This window comes from Colletotrichum destructivum, chromosome 8 (genome assembly GCF_034447905.1).
Source record: "Colletotrichum destructivum chromosome 8, complete sequence".
Lineage (NCBI taxonomy): Eukaryota > Fungi > Ascomycota > Sordariomycetes > Glomerellales > Glomerellaceae > Colletotrichum > Colletotrichum destructivum.
In genome coordinates, this window is record NC_085903.1 from 3,453,526 (window position 1) to 3,470,407 (window position 16,882).

The 16,882-nt window shown below is 48.9% G+C and overlaps 6 protein-coding genes across 6 annotated transcripts; 2 read left to right on the forward strand and 4 right to left on the reverse strand.

Annotated features, from left to right (window-relative positions):
* Positions 1 to 154: 154 nt before the first annotated feature.
* On the reverse strand, positions 155 to 460 carry CDEST_12907 (uncharacterized protein; the record flags this gene model as incomplete). The annotated part of the gene is made up of 1 exon (XM_062929063.1): positions 155 to 460. One exon carries the CDS (start codon positions 458 to 460, stop codon positions 155 to 157), a length of 306 nt encoding a protein of 101 aa, XP_062785114.1.
* Positions 461 to 2,232: 1,772 nt separating this feature from the next.
* Positions 2,233 to 3,053, reverse strand: CDEST_12908 (uncharacterized protein). The gene is made up of 3 exons (XM_062929064.1): positions 2,777 to 3,053; positions 2,615 to 2,713; positions 2,233 to 2,556 (listed from the first exon to the last, which is right to left on the reverse strand). Exons 1-3 carry the CDS (start codon positions 2,914 to 2,916, stop codon positions 2,514 to 2,516), a joined length of 282 nt encoding a protein of 93 aa, XP_062785115.1. The 5' UTR covers positions 2,917 to 3,053; the 3' UTR covers positions 2,233 to 2,513.
* Positions 3,054 to 6,743: 3,690 nt separating this feature from the next.
* On the reverse strand, positions 6,744 to 8,007 carry CDEST_12909 (Putative short-chain dehydrogenase/reductase SDR, NAD(P)-binding domain superfamily). The gene is made up of 3 exons (XM_062929065.1): positions 7,888 to 8,007; positions 7,264 to 7,794; positions 6,744 to 7,182 (listed from the first exon to the last, which is right to left on the reverse strand). The coding sequence occupies exons 1-3, from the start codon at positions 7,937 to 7,939 to the stop codon at positions 6,815 to 6,817; spliced, it is 951 nt and encodes a 316-aa protein (XP_062785116.1). The 5' UTR covers positions 7,940 to 8,007; the 3' UTR covers positions 6,744 to 6,814.
* Positions 8,008 to 10,899: 2,892 nt separating this feature from the next.
* CDEST_12910 (uncharacterized protein) lies at positions 10,900 to 11,581 on the reverse strand (the record flags this gene model as incomplete). Its single annotated transcript, XM_062929066.1, has 3 exons — positions 10,900 to 11,022; positions 11,093 to 11,423; positions 11,493 to 11,581. 3 exons carry the CDS (start codon positions 11,579 to 11,581, stop codon positions 10,900 to 10,902), a joined length of 543 nt encoding a protein of 180 aa, XP_062785117.1.
* A 1,275-nt stretch (positions 11,582 to 12,856) lies between these two features.
* Positions 12,857 to 13,638, forward strand: CDEST_12911 (Putative killer toxin Kp4/SMK, killer toxin, Kp4). The gene is made up of 2 exons (XM_062929067.1): positions 12,857 to 12,908; positions 12,989 to 13,638. Exon 2 carries the CDS (start codon positions 13,012 to 13,014, stop codon positions 13,420 to 13,422), a length of 411 nt encoding a protein of 136 aa, XP_062785118.1. The 5' UTR covers positions 12,857 to 12,908; positions 12,989 to 13,011; the 3' UTR covers positions 13,423 to 13,638.
* Positions 13,639 to 14,660: 1,022 nt separating this feature from the next.
* Positions 14,661 to 15,857, forward strand: CDEST_12912 (uncharacterized protein; the record flags this gene model as incomplete). The annotated part of the gene is made up of 3 exons (XM_062929068.1): positions 14,661 to 15,046; positions 15,114 to 15,125; positions 15,465 to 15,857. The coding sequence occupies 3 exons, from the start codon at positions 14,661 to 14,663 to the stop codon at positions 15,637 to 15,639; spliced, it is 573 nt and encodes a 190-aa protein (XP_062785119.1). The 3' UTR covers positions 15,640 to 15,857.
* Between the last annotated feature and the right edge of the window lie 1,025 nt (positions 15,858 to 16,882).

Genomic DNA, 16,882 nt, shown 5'->3' on the forward strand with positions numbered 1-16,882 from the left:
CGCTTGAATCAACAGCTAGCTGTTTCCTCGCTCAAGCTTGCAGTCCTTGAGATCGACACGACTAGGGTTCCAGGTCAAGAAATCGCTTACTTGAACTTAAGTAAGTATCGACTTCTCCGGAGTCACGCAAGATGTCTCAGAATTTGTCTAGCTGCTACTTAAGACCAATGCCGTGATTGTTCGCCGAGTGCCTGCGGCCGTTGATATCAAAGCCACTTGGGTCCTTCTTGTCACGGTCGACCTTCTGGTAGAGAAGCTTGAAGAGCCCAGAGTACTGGTACGCAGGACAATCAGGGGACATCCCCGTGGCATGCGGGCCGAACTTCTGTACCGTATTCTGTGGAGAGTCTTTTTTGTTTTCTGGAGAGCTCCTCCGCTGCCTCCTTGTCTTCTTCTTGCCTTCGGTGGTGTTGACGCTGGCGACAGTACTCACCTCCAGAAGGGAATCGATAGTCGGCATCATCTCCTCTGCGGAAGCGACCACAGCGGCCGGAACCGTGGACGAGGCTGGGGCCGCAGTAGTGAGTCCCGCCAACCCAGTAATAGTTTCTCCATACGGAGTTGTGGTGGGTATGGCGTAGAAGAGTGTTGGCCCCGTTTCGAAAGAATAGAAGCTAAATGATCAACTTTCAAATTTTAATATCAACATACAGAGTGGATCTTGACTCGAATGAGCATAGCCTCTGGATTGGCAACCCGTGATAGACTAACAACAACATCAGCCCGAATCTGTGGGAGTTGCAATGGTTAGCTAGCTCTCGCTGAGTGAGCGACGCAGCCCTCCTTTACCGGGCTCCAGTGGCTCAATCCCACCGTTGACCTCGAGACCGGTACGATCAAGAGCGACGGTCATGCCTTGTGCGTTTTGCATGTTCACACATCTACTGTCCATTTGCAAGTGGGAGTAGAGGGTAATTGGGAACAAGGGCAACCGGGATGGTGGTGATTGTGATCTTGGGCCCATTAATCTCAACAACCAATGTGCCTTCGCAACGAAGAATGGGTAGATAGATGTCGAGGACGACAGTGGTAAGCTGCAAATCACCCAGGCATATGGCCAGTATTATAAGCGCGTCGGCTGGAACAATAGCAATCGCAGCGGGAGTTGCAAGAGAGAAGACGCCCCGAATAGTTGTCCGTTGAGAAAAAACGAGGGCGGCAGCTACGGGCAATGTCAAAATGGCGAGGCCACCTCGTACAACAAGTCTGGCAACGGCAACGGGCCCATCGACCAATGCTGTTGGGGGCTGTAGGGACTTTTGTTGCAGTATGGACACTTTGGACGGGTAAACTGCTTAGTGTGACTGGACGGGTCCAACAATGACTCGTAGAGAAACCGTCCGAATCCTATTGGTGGAGACCGGGTTGAAGAACTGCTAGATTTGACAGTGCAGCGTGATGTGACGGCTCAAAATGAATGATTCAGTGTTATTCGGATGGCCATTGCCGCTTTCTGTTACATTAACCATTCTGACGTGCTGCCTACGGTTCAACGGTAGAGAACCGTGGACGGCTGTCACTTCCCTACGCGATGCCTGCTGCTCATGGAAACTTGCTAGCAATTGGTATCATGATGCCGCCGATAGACTGCGAGATTGAGTGACAGCGCGCACACGGAACTACGTTTGTAATTCGGCCGACTTGAGTAGGACAACACCTTAGCCTGCAAGGCCGCTGTTTTTTGAGACAAATTAGGTACGTTTGCAAATTAGATCCATTGCATTCAACCACTGCTAGGTATCTAGGAGCTGTCGCTAGTAGTTACAAACTTGCAATAGAAACTGAAATAAGTAGTAAGTATACAACTCTGTAAGATTCTATCCTATAGATAAAAGGCCTTGCTATGCTTTTACAGAGCTAGCTTACCCTTAAAAAGGCATAGACTTAACTATATTAGGCGAGATTAGTAGCAGCTAGTTGTAATCTACACTGTCTAAGGAGTAGTTATATAACTCCTTGTATGCAACGACTAACATCCTATTAATTTTGTATCTCCAGCCTACTTAGCGCCTTTTAAATCCCTTATTATTAAGGTGCAAGCCTTGATTATTGCTAAGCGACCTCTCATCTAAATCACTGTCAATGACTGCTGCCACCGGGTTACCTTTTTATAGGGACTAGGGAGCTACTACACTCTGCTGATGTAAAGCAAACGCTTAGAGATGCGTGCAATTAAGGACTCCAATAGAATTCAGCCTTTGATTAGCATCATGTGTTTAGGCTAGGGTCATGTTAAAGTGAACTGTTCTTATTGTCTACAACTAAAGGAAGCTGTTAAAACCTTGCAAGACTAACAGTGGCAGGGGCTTCAGGCGTCGACCCCTGCATCTAGAAGCTTGATAAGTTAGGGCTAGCCAAAGTTCCAAAAACCTCCTCTGTACAGCAGCAGACAAAATGAAACAACAGGTAAAATATCCCCAAAAAAAAAAAAAAGCCTAAGGTCCCTTGATTTGCCTATCCCAGATATAGGGATAGCCCAAACTGAGTAAGGGCCGTTGGCGCCAATGGTTGGCTTAGAAGCCAGGGTCGATGTCGCTGCAGATGCAAGGGTTGTCGCTAAAAAGGTACCAAAGGTTAGATCATTGAATGTCTAACTAGAAGAAACCATACATACCCGGTGGTGCAGAATCCGTTAACATGGCCCTGCTGCTGGCACTGGGTGCGGCAGACAGACTGCGACTGGCAGTCAATAACGCAAAGGTTTGCCCCGTTCCTACAATTCAAACAGTATGTTAGTATCACTTCTTGCATGTTGGCCTTGAATGGAACAGCTTACAGTACTGCGCATCGCTTGACGCCATCGCTGCTCTGAGGGCAGGTATCGCGCTGACCGGCAGGGCATGCAGTATTAGAAAGCGGGTTCTGGGCGGCAGCCAGTGCCGGAAGGAGAGCAATGAGGATGGTAGTGAACTGCATTGTTGCGGTGAGTTGGAAGTTGGAGTTGGAAATTGAAGTTGGAGAAAAAGAGCGTTGGAGCTGGAAGGTAATGAACTGAAGATGTTTGAATGAAGATGTTGTTGAGAGTGATGAGGAGAAGAGTTGGAATCCTGAAGAAGAAAGAGAGGGTATTTATAATCTTTTGCCCTTCACTCTGAAGCGACTACAGGTCGTATTTTTAGGCATGAGTCTCTTCATGATGAGCGTGAGAAAGATCAACACCAGGCCCCTAGTTCGAACTTTGTTAAGCGATGTTGGTAGTCATGAGACCTAGCTAGGCACTCAAGTGCGGTATGTTTAGATGTCTCGCATACGGCCTAAGACCATGATCAGCAAGATACTGTTCCAAAGTGGAAAGTTCTTTAATCAACGACGCATGAAATGAAGGGGTAAGGTGAAACCACATTTCGACTCATAAGCCGACTTTCGGCATCCAAGGATCGTATGTTCGGGTCTGTTGGATTAGAGTCAAACGAAGGGTTCATCGGATCACTCGGTGTGCCTAGTTCTCCGTTGCCGGTTGCCTGATGTACATGACACGCGGCCCAGGCAGTGCAGCTCTTGGGGCGTATAACGTCTTATGCAATATACCCTCTTCAATATCTAGGTGGCTATAGCGGATGATCGACGTGTTCCAGACTCCTGCCAACCCGGCCGGATCACAGTGTTGTCCCAGCACAACAGCCAGCAACTCGCCGGTTCGTCCGGCGAGCACCACGGCCATGACGAGGCAAAATCCCCCGAGGCGACGGCCCGTGATAGCGGCAAAGACCAGGCCATCGTGAGCGCGCCGTACCGGTGCCATTTCAGATTCAGTCACGGTCCGAAAGAGAGAAACAGATATTGCAACATACGAGCCGAGAGATACTAACAGGCGCGACCTTTTGCACCATTTTCCAGTTGGTATTGTCTTTTGCACCTCGTGTTATCAATCTCAGACTGATAATTTACAGGATAAGAGTGTCTGAGAACCGAGATAAGAGCGGGCATTAACTGACTAGCTGATACTGTGGGAATACAACAAAAGGTGTCCTTAGGTCTGGAACTCGGCATCTGGATCTAAGTTTGGACGGAGGGCTCCATCTCTTGGCCACAACCGGGCCTAGAGCGAGACCAAAAAGAGAAACCGGCTCGAGTTCATCTGATCGTATTCACAAACCGTCCGCCTTGCCAGCTGAATCGGCAGTGCCGTGCTTTGTTCGTAAGGAAACACCTAGTTCCTTTGAGACAGACCCCTTTTTCCTGCCGATCACTGACTATTGTGGTATGCTGTAGGCGCCGCCTGCGGCTCAGGTGTTACGCAGGGTTAGGCTGACAAGCCCTTGTCTCTGTCAGATCGGATTTCGGCAACGCGGCTGTGAAGTCGACTGACTAAGTGCGCAAGTAGCTAGATGTACTGGCCCTGAGTGAAGTGTGGCTGCTCAGCTCCAGTTTATCCGATCTATAGGCAAATCTTTGCCTGCAACTACAGTAGAAGTCTGCCCGTGGCGCGGACTGACTAGCAGGGAAATCTGAACACGGTTTGACTTTGTTGACGTATTCAACTTAATCTGATCTCATTGTGCAGAGCAACATCATGAGATCATGCCAATGAACATCCTGGTTTCCTGAGTATTGGTTAGACTGAACAGGCAATCACACAAGGTTTGAATGGTCTCAGAAACCATGCTTTTCGACGGCGCCACGGCGATCTCAGGCGGTTTTAAAATACACTTTTCCACGTAGCCACATTTCCCACATTTCCCCATCACAAGTCTGTTAATTAAAGTTTACAAGAGTCGCTTATCCCATTTGTAACAAGCGTTCCCTGTTGATAGCGAGGCAATGAGTTTCAACTTTATGTAGAAGTCAGGGGTAGTTCAGCTGTTGCGGTGTACTCGGCTCTTCCCTAAGTGGGGCCACCATGCTTTTCAAGAGACTCTGGCTGGGATGTTTGAGAGTTGCAACAAGGCCCGCAGTCAAGCAGAAGCCTTGTAGGGATCAGCAGACAACGCGGGGTACGTAATCAACCAAGGACGAGGCTCTTGGAGGGGAAGGCGAGAAAGCCAGGTCAGTGGCTATTCTTGTGTAGGTAAATCATGAATGTTGAATTAATCTGTACGTACTAGGACAGGGACCAGCTGCTTCAGCCTAGTCTTTCACAGAACTAATCACAACAGTCATGAATGAGTACTCTAAGGCTGCTGAAACGGTTGCAATTGACAGCTGTCAACGCGGTAGGCAATCCCGAGAGCATAACTGGGACGGCTAAACCGGGCTGATACCAAGGGCACACGTGCAACCTTCACCCCACAAGCCGAAGGCCAGGACAAGGACTCCCCATTCACATTCAAAACATCAGGTACATGAAGAGTACTTGTCCCGTACTTCGACAGCCAACAGCTTGACTTGCGGTTGCCAGTGAATTGCCGATTGAAACATGAGGGCATGAATGATGGAAAGGGTAATAGCACAATTATTCTCTAGAGCCACGCAGCTAGCAGGTCCTCTGGCTGCAAGCAAGAGCAAGTTTTGGAGAGGTTGAAGACAAGGCATCGGTTGTGTTGCTGCACAAAAGGATCGTAACCCCAAGTGGAAAGGCAGAAGGCTGACACCTTCCAAGCAAGGCCTTTAGGGGAAAAAATTAGCCACAGGGAGAACCTTAACTTAGACGGCAACTAAGTTATTTAGAGTGTGGCAACAGACCCGCGGGGACGGTTCCCAGTGCGAGGTTTTAGCCTTGGGATGTACCGCTGGGTACACAGAAAGGCTCCTGCGAGATCATTGTGAAACCTCCCAAGGGAGAGGTGCGGCCTGCGGACTTTTTTGAAGCCCCGAGACCGAGAGCGAACGATCTGACCCGGAATCGGATTAAACCAAACCCTATTAAACCCAACATGAAAAGGCAAAGGCCGCGCCAACGTCCACATCGTGGCTTGTTTATATATGTTCGGTAACGCTTCGCCGTGCGTGGGCGTTTAAGACTTGTTGGTACACCTTTGGTTCCACGCCCCTGTTCAACCAAGACAATTGGGCTTGCTAATAACGCAGCGGGATGTTTGTGGTCGAGGTTCTTAGTGACCATCCCGGGCGGCATCCCAGGCCTTGATGGCGAAGAGCGGCGTGTCAAAGTCAATAGTGTAGTTAACTCGACGATATCCGAGGGTTCGAAGGCAGTGGCGTATTCAAGCTCCAGAGCAGTTTACAAACACAACTCCCAAGATTTCGACGCTGAAACCGACAACAATGTCAAGATGAGGCGTGTTGATGAAGACTTTGATGAGTCTATACAATTATCCTTTGGGAGAATTTATTTGGTTTCGTTGATGAGAATTGCATCACCGTTGGAGGCAAATTAAAATCCGCGGCTGACACTGTCTCTCAACATGGTCATTTCTGCTTACATGTCCGTAAACTCCATTGTTGATCTAACAGTTTGCTGGCCCCATTGACGTCACAACTGCTTGACGTTGACATAGATACATGCTGTGCAGCGCGTAAAATGATCTTCCTGGCTTGGAACACTTCTCTGATGTAGGATTCACTTCTAGAATTGCTCAATTGGGCCATAACGTTAAGCATGCATAAACTAATTGGTTGAAACCAGCTATACTCTTCGACAGCTGGTGGGAGATTTGTATAAGTCAGTACACAGTACAGTACATAACTCTACGTGCCATAAGTTCCAGTCACCAGCCTGTCTACCATCCAATCCGACTTTGCCAGGGTTACAGGGGACATGCAGCGACTCGATGTAGCCTTTACTGAATTGAATAGCCACAAAGTCTGGGGTGATGCAGATAGCATGGTAGCAACATTAAACGCCTGTTTCTCATTAATCAAAGTGTAGAGGATACTGCTGCAATAGCTAGAACACAACTGGCGCACTGTCTTTTCTTTACAAAGCTTTCAAGAAGTCGCCACTCTTGTTGATCGAGCCATCGTCTACTGAGAAGCTTAGTTCCTTGATTTCAAGCAGTGCCTTGTCCACCTCTTCACATTCGGTCTTGATTACCGTCCACGCTGGTGCGCCAGTGGGAAATCGAAGGGGAATGGCCTGCTTTCGACTAACGACCTCGTACATAGCAGCGGCAACATGCTCGCTCGGAGCCCAGGTCGACTGCATATCTGGGCTCTTGACGTAGCCTTCAAGCAGCCTTGTAGGTGTGTCTGGCGCAGTGTAGGCGGGGTGTGGAGAGAGCCACGACATACTGTCGCCTGCAAAGTTGGTCTTTGTGCCACCGGGTTCAATGATGCAAAAGTGGACTTTTGAGGAAACGGGTCAGCCTCGGGTATGTAGAAGAGGAACTAACGCTTCGAAACAGTGTGAAGAAACTTGAAACTTACTATTCCATTCAGGTCGCACTTCCTTACTCAAAGATTCGGTATAGCCTTCGACAGCAAACTTGGAAGCGTGGTAGAAAGCACTGCCCGGGAATCCAGCGAAACCACCAATGGACGTGACGTTCAGGACCACACCGCCAATTTGGCCTGATTTGGGGTTCTCGTCACGAAAGACGCGTACAGCGTGCGCAGATACCTGGGCAGTGCCCCAAAAGTTGGTCTCAACGATCTTGCGAGCTTTGTCCATGTCCTCAGCGTTAGTAACAAATGACTCTGTGTCACCCATCAGGCCATAGCCTGCGTTGTTAACAACAACATCGATGCGGCCAAATTTGGCGATCGCGGAGTCAAAAGCTGCCTTGATAGAATCGGTGTTGCTGACGTCAAGGCTCGTCAAGTGAACCCGAGGGCTGTCTTTCGGAAGGTTGCTGGTCAACTTGGATACGTTGCGTGCTGTGGCAACTACGCGCTGGGTCGACGTTGAAGCAACAATTTGTGCCAAGGCCAAACCGATGCCAGATGAACAGCCGGTGACTAAAGCGGAGTATGTTAGTCAAAGATTCAAGAGTAAGTCAAGGAAGTGTTGGGCAAAGGTGGCCAGCTTGGTAGGAGCTCAGTGACACTTACTAAACCACACTGCATCTTCGGGCAGGTTATAAGCGGTCTTGACTGCTGCCATGTTGCAAAACGTTGAAGAAGTGACTTTTGGGGAAGGGGACTGTTGTCTCGATTTAAGAGGTTTTAATGTGTTATCTGAGGACGCCTTCAAATCGGCGGCACCTCAGGTAATACTTAAAGAGGGCGAGCCGCGGAGTTAATGGCGGGGGAGCGGGAGCGGAGTTAACGGGGATATCCCTGGGAACCCGTACTGCTATCCCTTGTCTTATATTTATTCTCGTTAGTTCTCACTCGGCGCCACTCTGACCCTGAGTCTCCCGGTTCTCGATCCAACAAATCTCACCAAGCGGCAGCGACCGTACTGGAAAGAAGCCATAGCCTATCTGATCTGATCGAGAAGGAAGTACTTGGAGTGGATTAGATCAACAGAAACAGATAAAACGCTGTTGATCACTCCCTTTTATCACCGTCTCTGGAGACTGTCGTAGTTCATCTGGCAGCAACACACTTTCCAAGTGTCAGTGAATCTCTGTCATGAGCTCAGGAGGGTACCGCCGGTTGCCTAGATCTTGATGGATTCGGCTATCGGAGTGGATGACACCCTCGACGGACGGCCTCGACAGCCCCCTAAGGATAGGCCCTTAGGACACTGATGCTCCCTTGGAGCTCTGTCTGGGGGATTGGTATTCTTATATATAGGCCTCTAGCTTCCTATAGCTAGGAAGAGGGAGGGTATAGATGAATTTTGTCACCAAGTCTCCCCTATCTTGTCGTTGACTTCTTCACTCTGTATAGCGGCCCTGACAATCTCCCTCCCAATCGTCAATTCTCTCCCGGAGCTTTATTTCTTGCTGCGACAAGATACTGACTGTATTCAAGTATTTCCGAAAAAAGAATAACCAGACGTTCATCAGTTTCCAAAGGGGTTTTCACGGCGACCACCTAGTCACGGACTCAAGGTCTTGCGGTGATGTGCCGAGCAGCCTCGGCGGAGTAGCCTTTCATAGGCTACGTGAGAAGCAGGGGAGGCCATCATGAGTTGTGGCCGTTTGCTGACTGCGAACTACAATGCTTGTGGTTGAATACATACATCACGAGCGCCGCGATAAAACCATAGAACGGGCAGAGAGTGCAGTGCTGCATGGTGGTTGTGAGCGTTACTTGAAGGCATGCTAGACCTCGCCACAAACTGATGCGAATTTGCTAAATTCGCAAGCACATAGCTTGAACCAAGCAGGCCTAATCTCTTGTTGTATATATTTTGATAGACGACCTATCTAGGGGGATTTTCCTAGTCTTTTATGACAGCCAGAGCCATGCTATAAAAGTGCTGCTTCTTGGCAGTCACCCTCATGTCAAGCTTTACTTCCGCGTATAGCAATAACAATTACTTACATGTCATTTTCTCTATCCATGCGAGCTCGGTTGTACTGGAAGCCCAGCTCATTTCGTATGGTACGCTGAAGATCAAAGAGTCTTCATGACGCGCATCAGTTCTTCAATCAATGAGTTGTTCTGAAAGTTGGCAGGAATGTGTAAGGTGTTGCCATCTCAATCGACGTTGGGATGCTTCTTGGGAAGTGATTTCCAAGCCTCAGCGACGAGAGGCGGCATTTTTAGAGATAAGGGGCTAGTAGGCCATACGACGCTGCCTTGCGAGACGAGAAGGCGGAAAATAACACGGATGTCCGAACCATCGCTGGCAGCGGAGAGATAATCGAGAGCACGCGTGCCCTCAGCGTCCCTCTTGTCAAGGTCTCCGTATTTGCAAACGTCTTCATGTTTACATCGAGGCTAATATCATATCTGACTAAGTGCTAACTGCGGCCTACAACTGCATTATACCTAGTTTCTGATGCAGAAAAGCTCGCTCACTGTTCCCCGTCAATCCGACTTTCATATCTCTTGCCTCTCTGACTCCTATCGCTTGGCCACCTCTTCCGTTGCCTTGCTAACACCGGCCAGCCACCCGTCCACCTCGGTCCCATCTCCAAAACCAGGCCTGTCTTTGTGCGTGGCCGTCCGGGGTCGTCCAGATCACGGTGCATAGAGCGACTGGCCACTCCTTCACCACGGTGTCGAAATCGTCCGCGTAAGTGCATATGTGTGAAAGGTGTAGTTGAACGAGACATTGCGCACGTGTTCGCCCACGCCTGTCCATGTGTTGAGTGGAGCAACAGTGCTGCTTCTGATTGACTGACGCGTACAGGCATGTTTTTGATGCCCGTTCATGGCTCACATCGAAACCAACACCGTGGACCTATAACAAGACAAATATTGAGACGCAAGAAAGGTTGATGACGATGACCCAGGCAAACAACACACCCAGCTGTGACGATAATAAACAGATCTGGACGATTAGCTTCTTGGCCACAATCAACATGACTTCTAGTGCCGCTTTTAATCAATTCTCACAAATATCACAGCCGATATCTAAAACATGCTGTGCAGTAGCCCCTTCGCAGGTCCTCCTGGATTCCAAGCATTGAACCGAGTTTTCCAAAGTTCCCCAAAGGCAAAAGAAAACAAAAGAACAAAAGCGAGCCCGAAGCGTTTCTGACCGCTCACTACGGCTCGTGCTTCGACCACGTCCACTTGGTGGAGAGCATAATCGGATGCGGCACTAAGATTCCAAACGCGTCATGTTCCCCGATTTGGTGGCCGATCTTCAAAGCTATGAGGAGTAAGAACTTGAGTGAGATGTTGACCGCCTTGAGGGACCATTTTGTACGTGGCCTGAGTCTCCCATATCCACCACAACACTGAGAGCTACACGTGCATATTCGTCATCATCATTGTTCTGATTTATGGAGACAACTTGCCACTGCATTGAGGCTCGCTGCTGTGAGAAGGTCGCTTGTGCCTGCTTCAGTCCAGTCAAATGCGCCTCTAAAGTAAGCTCTACTTCAGAAACGAACTTCCCATGGTGATTAGATATAATGGAGCAGTCTGTTCCATAGATGTCGGGGGATCAAGTATATTGCTATCAGAAGCCGATTGCTAGGCTCTCATCTTCCAGCCTCAAGAACTTTGGTACCCTTGAATGTAGTACTTCTCGTTCACGCCGTTATAGTTCCATGTCCAAGATCCACCGTTCTTGTTGTTTCCACTCACACATTGCGAAATAATGTTGTCGAATGCTTCCTGTTGACCGTCGGTGTTTAGATACTTTGGATGACCTTGACGTTAGGGAAGAGCAGGGAGTTAAGCTTACCTTGCAGTGAAGCTTAGCATTACCGCTATAGTTTGCTTCAATGACTTTCTTGGTGTAACTGGGCCATGAGCCGTAGTCAAAGACAACGCTGGCGCTTGGTCCGCTGTTGCAGACCTGGTTCGCAACCTGTCTATATTGAGCGAGCGTAAGCCCATCGGGCTTGTTGCTGGGATAGCAGTCCGCCGCAAGGACAGATGAGCCAAAAATGGCGGCAAGCAGAGAGTATTTGGTGGAAACCATGTTCGTCTTATTGTGAGATGTGGTCCGAGAGATGCGGTGATGCAGCTTGAAAAATGTTGCTGTTTGTGTGTGTGTGTGTGTGTGTGTGTGTCTTAAGCAGAGAAGCAGCAATATCTACAGAGCTGGGAAAACATCCAATTATAAATATATGTTGACTTACTCAGTAATGAGCGCCAGACGAGACAGTGCAAGTCGAGGAAGCGGTGTGACACGAAGACCCTTGTTGCCTGTTGCAGAAGACGTAACCATTGGGCAAGCTAACAATTTGCTCTTCACAGTTCCCTCAGCTGGATACCCGTCCATAATGCATGCAAGAACATACTAGATGTATGGCGGTCGATTGAAATTGGAAACAAGTCTTGACGTAGCACTATGCGTTACATTGACAGATGCAAGGGCTTGCGCCACAATACATGTGCGCCGCTGTGTAAGCACACTGAAGTTGTCACTAGTCTTGTTGCTTCAATAGTTTGTTAAACCTCACTTCGACTTTGGCTTGCTGCCTAAACTACAGATTTTTCGAAATTGTGATAAAGTTGATTCCTTGTAAGATGCAGCATGAATGAGTGTAGGATGCGCTCTTGCCGAGACCTGTGTTCTGGAAGGTTGTGAGTAAACACCAGAACATAACCAGGGGGACAGTAATACTTCCTGTACGGGAATGATCTACAAGATGGGCAACACCGGCTTCTCTGGCCATCTTTAGGCTGGTGCCAAGGTTGGGTGCGGCGAGGATCCGCAAGCACCCAAACGCAGACCTAGAATCCATCTAGATATTGAGTCCAATAAACAAGCTTCCCGGACAAGCGATCGATGCGTAAGCAACGCACCTAATATCGTACTAGACCTCGTATTTCACATATGTTCAAGATGCTGCGGGGCATCGTTCGTTCCTTTCTTAGACACTCTGGGTGACAAACAGCAGTCCAAGAAAGGTGGGAAATTGGCCCGCATGAGTACGTCCGTCTGCTCGATTGGGCATGGATCCGTTTACTCCTCCTCCTGCATCTCGCGTTGGCGCAATTCGGGCTCAACCGACTCGGCTAGATCCGCAAAATTGGTACATATTGGCACAGGCACCTTCCTAATTCAACATGTCAAGTCGGCACGTGGATAGCTTCACGAACCATAAACCCTTGAAGGCCCAATGTTGCTTACTGGGACCGGTGCGTAAGGCATCCGACCGGCCGAGGCCGCTTGATTTACCGAGAAAAAGCTAGTTCTATTCCTCTCGCGCCCAGAAGAAGAGGCCTAAAGGCGCTGAGTAAGTGCCCTCCGGAGTGAGTTCCACTCCTAGGTTCCACTCAGCGAAATCGATTCAGGAAAGCCTGGGCCTTCCGTCCCCATACCCCCCCCCCCCCCCCTGTTCATCGTAGAACACATTCGTTGGTCAGTAGCTTCGAATGCAGTTGTACTAGAAAGAGCTGTTGCAATCTTTGACTTGTGTGTTTCGTCCGGCCTGGGGACTATAAGAGAGACGTGCCTCTCTTGGAGCCATTTTCCTGATTGTAGACCAATACATCATCGGCAACAAGTTCGTCCAAGTCTCCAACTGTCCCTTAAACACACATACTGAGTAAGTTCCAGTGGTTACGATCTCGAGCTCAATGTTCTATGAGACTGTGTTCTAACGTTACTCTGCTCCGCCCTGGTTAGAACACAATCCCAGCAAACCCAAAATGCAGTTTTCTTCCTTCTTCGCCATTGTCCTCGCCGCGGCCTCGCCCGCCACCGCACTTGGAATCAACTGCCGCGGAAGCGTCAGATGCGGCGGCAACGGCCAGCCCGGCAACATCCGCGGGGATGAAGCCGCCTCGTTGGCCAAATGGATCAACGGCATCGACGAAAACCGTTGGTACAATAATGGCCAGCAGATCGCGTGCACTTCCACCAATATCTGCGCCTTCCTTCAAAACACTGGAGGCGCCCCCGGACGGAACATCAAAGGTCTTGCGCACTTTATCCCCGAGCACAGCTGCAAGGTCTGCGGCAGTGTTCCTTATTTCTATCCCGGCATCAACGATGTGAGCCAGGGCGAGTTGACCTTCAACTGGGTCACCAACACCTGCGGCAAAGTCGGTCTCTGCTAGAGCAGTTTCAAATACTCTTTGGGCAAGGACTTGGAAAAGGAGATAAATGTTGGATGTTGATGGACACCAAGACTAAAAGCTTTTGGGAGGGTCTTTTGACCCATGTACGTTTGCATCTTGGCGCAAAACAATGAAGCTGCTTGAATAGACCAACGGTGTAGAACTTTGAGAGATGATTTGACAGGAGATGCTAGTTGTTAGGGCCAGAAATGTGACTGACTATATGTATGCTACACAGAGCCCTCCCTGACAAGGTAGACATAACTGTGAATAAGGTTCCATTCCGTGCACATATCGTCCCAAATCGCAATGATAATCAAGGTGCAAATTTTCAAATGGCGGAGGTATTTATCATGGGAAAGGTTTCGGTACTGAGTTCCTGAGACTGACCACGAAAAGTCTATCACACTACCTGTGCTGTTCGGTTATAGAAATGGCGTCGAATTTACTCAATGGAACATGATAGATTAGTGAGTTGATGCGAAGAACTCAGTTATTCCCTCGCACGGATCTTTAGATGAAGGGCCTCTGCCGATAGAGAAATTTGAAAGCGGAGTCGTTCAATACCAGCGGAATTCCGCTACTAATTCAGCTTGATCTAGTTTGCAGCATGCATGCCGGGGAGGGCCGGTCCGCCCTTCAGCGAACCTTGCAGTAGGCACAAAAGCTTGGGTTTCGTACTTACTCAGCGGCACGGCCCACTGTACCGCACCTATTTTTAAAACGTGGGACGCAACCTTTGGACGAAGGCCGAGAAGGGACTCATGTAGCCGAGGAAGGCTTTGAAAGGCCCCGGATGCTGGACTTTGGCCTAGTACGAGACGGGAAGGTATCTTAACCAGGCTGACTACTGTACTCGGCTCGGTTTTCAATTTGATGTATCTCAACTAGCGGGACTTCTTGAGACCTGCTCTTGTCACCATGAACGGGGTAACAATAGCGGATCAGCTAATACGAGCTCCTGCACGAGTACAGTAAGTCACCTCAGCAAAGTCGTATCAGGAGAAGTCTCAGTTCGCAGTCTGCCTTCTCAGCTACACACCAGTAGGGTTGAATACATCGTTGTCAGGCAAATGAGCGAGCGAGCACGAAGAGGGAAAGCATATAAGACCTTTGTGAATGCACTTGGAGGGTGAACCACTACTAGATCACCAGCAGCCCTCCGTCAGCACTAGACAGCAACATCCAGTAACTTCAATACCTTTTAGACTAAATTAACTTAAACCCAGAACATCAAAATGCATTCTCAAATTGCCCTCGTTATCCTCGGCTCTGTCAGCGTTCTTGCAGCCCCTGCAAGCGTCGCTGCCGCCACCGAGGCCATCTTCGACGTGGACATTGCTGCTGCCGCCGCGCCGCCCCCCGTCGACATCGATATCTCGCAAGACTACTCAATTGGCGCCTGGAACTTCCTCGGCAACGCATCTTGGTCCGTCGCTAACCGTGAAGACAACTTGGTCTGGGTGCACGAGTCGCGCTACAGCACCGTCCCTGTCACCGTGGAGCCAGAGCTGGCCGCTCGCGGCATCGAAGAGCGCACCATCAGCAACCAGTGGAAAATCGGCTTCGGAAAGTCATCTTGCCCAAGCCAAACCAGAACCATCAACCGAGACGTTTGCATCACGTACGTATTTCCTGTCGGAATAAAGTCGTGTGGCATTTGAACGAACTTACTAACGAGTTTGCATCAGGCAACCTAACGAGTGAGTTTACTGTCTTGAATTTGAAATCCACTAATCACACTGTCGCTAATCACAAACCCTCTGTGTTTTCCAGTTTTGAGTAAGTTCTTGAAATCCCAGGGCAGTTTCCAAGCTCCGCTAACATCACCCAGCACGTAGGCACCCCATTCCTTCATGAAGTAGAACCTCCTCAACACAGTCGATACTGACATAGTCTGCTTGTCTTTCCGACACCAGCGTGTAAGAACTCTTCAAATTCATCTATACAATAGCAGGGCTAACCAATGTTCAGACCGATCTATGCGTACAGTATCCCCGAAATGAGGCGTGTTGTCACAGAAACCTAACATTCCAATGCAGCGCAAGCCAAGCTATTGTCTACAGCAACACGGCTGGATATTCCCCCAAGGTCAACTATTACAGTGGCAGCGGCTGCGGCAGCTACATGTTCTCCGTCATTGGTACCGGTACTAAGTGCGTCAACCTCGGCAACCTCAACGTCTGGTCGTACATCGCTTTCAACCAGCAGGTGTAGATGTAAACACACGCCTGGACGATCCTCGGTTTCTCTGACTAAACAAACTTTTATGCAATGGGATTCAGAACCAAAGAAAAGCAAGAGAACTATGGAAAAGCTGGCGCCAATCCAGTTTTTGCCCTGTGGCAATGGGGCACATTGCTTGAGACTTTTCGACCAACAAGTTGATGAGTGATAAGAGGGTTGAGAGAAAACTTGCTGGTTCGAGATGGTTTGGGCTTTGAGTAGAGGATGCCTTGGCCAAAGTTGGATCAGTTCATGAGGTCGATTTGCTGGTCATTCAGAGCTATAAGCATAGATTGGATGAAACAAAAACAACGAGAAGGGAGAGGAAATCTATCTTTTTTGTTGCAGTTGGCCTACATTTTGATTCATTAAACAACAATTCATTTTAATCACTTGCAGCAGAGTCTATTGGTCGCTGCACCTACAATTAGAGATTCTCAGGTATGCATATCACAATCTGACTATATCGTCCAGAAACAAAGCGATGCAAAGTCCAGGGTTGACAAGGAAGAACGAAAGACTTTTGTTGAGAACGCACTGGCTGTTCGCCCTGCCCGGGACTCAAGGTTATTATCAGAGGCATACCGGGCAAAGTCTTCCATTTTGGTTGACAGCCCTCAATCGACCAGACCTGCTACCTCTGCCTGGGCCGTCAAATGCCACTATTGAAATCTGAAAATGTGTCTGGTTTGTCATATCGTCGTTTCGTAGATAGCACACTCCGTCAATCAGACGTTCGATAACCATTTCACAAATAGCACCTACTGGTGCAACTCGGAAGATATCTAACGCATCTCGAAGCCATGGCGTGCATTCAAGCCCCAATACTGATCGCGTCGTCAGGACAGGCTAAACGAACGCTGACGGCGCACAAGATGGCACATTTTGAGAGTCCGTATGCGTCAGTGACGTGGAAACAAAAATCCAGCTTGAAACCTTTTTCATAGTGAAGATCAAAATACTGACTTAAGGGTTAGACTCAGGATTGTTGCGCCTTGCTACAGATAGCTTGAGTTGAACTAGATCGTCATTCACCTATCTGATGGTAACCTTCAATACGGCAAGACGATCATCGTCTGACGGTACACGGAGAGATCCATACTTCAAAGGTGTCGTAGAATCTGTTGGAGATAAAGGTATTGGAACTGTAACAAACGTGATCCAAAAGGCTGAGTCACGGAGTTGAAATCGAGCTTGAGAGCATAATGTTGCGCTGTCAAAGACAGATTGGCCT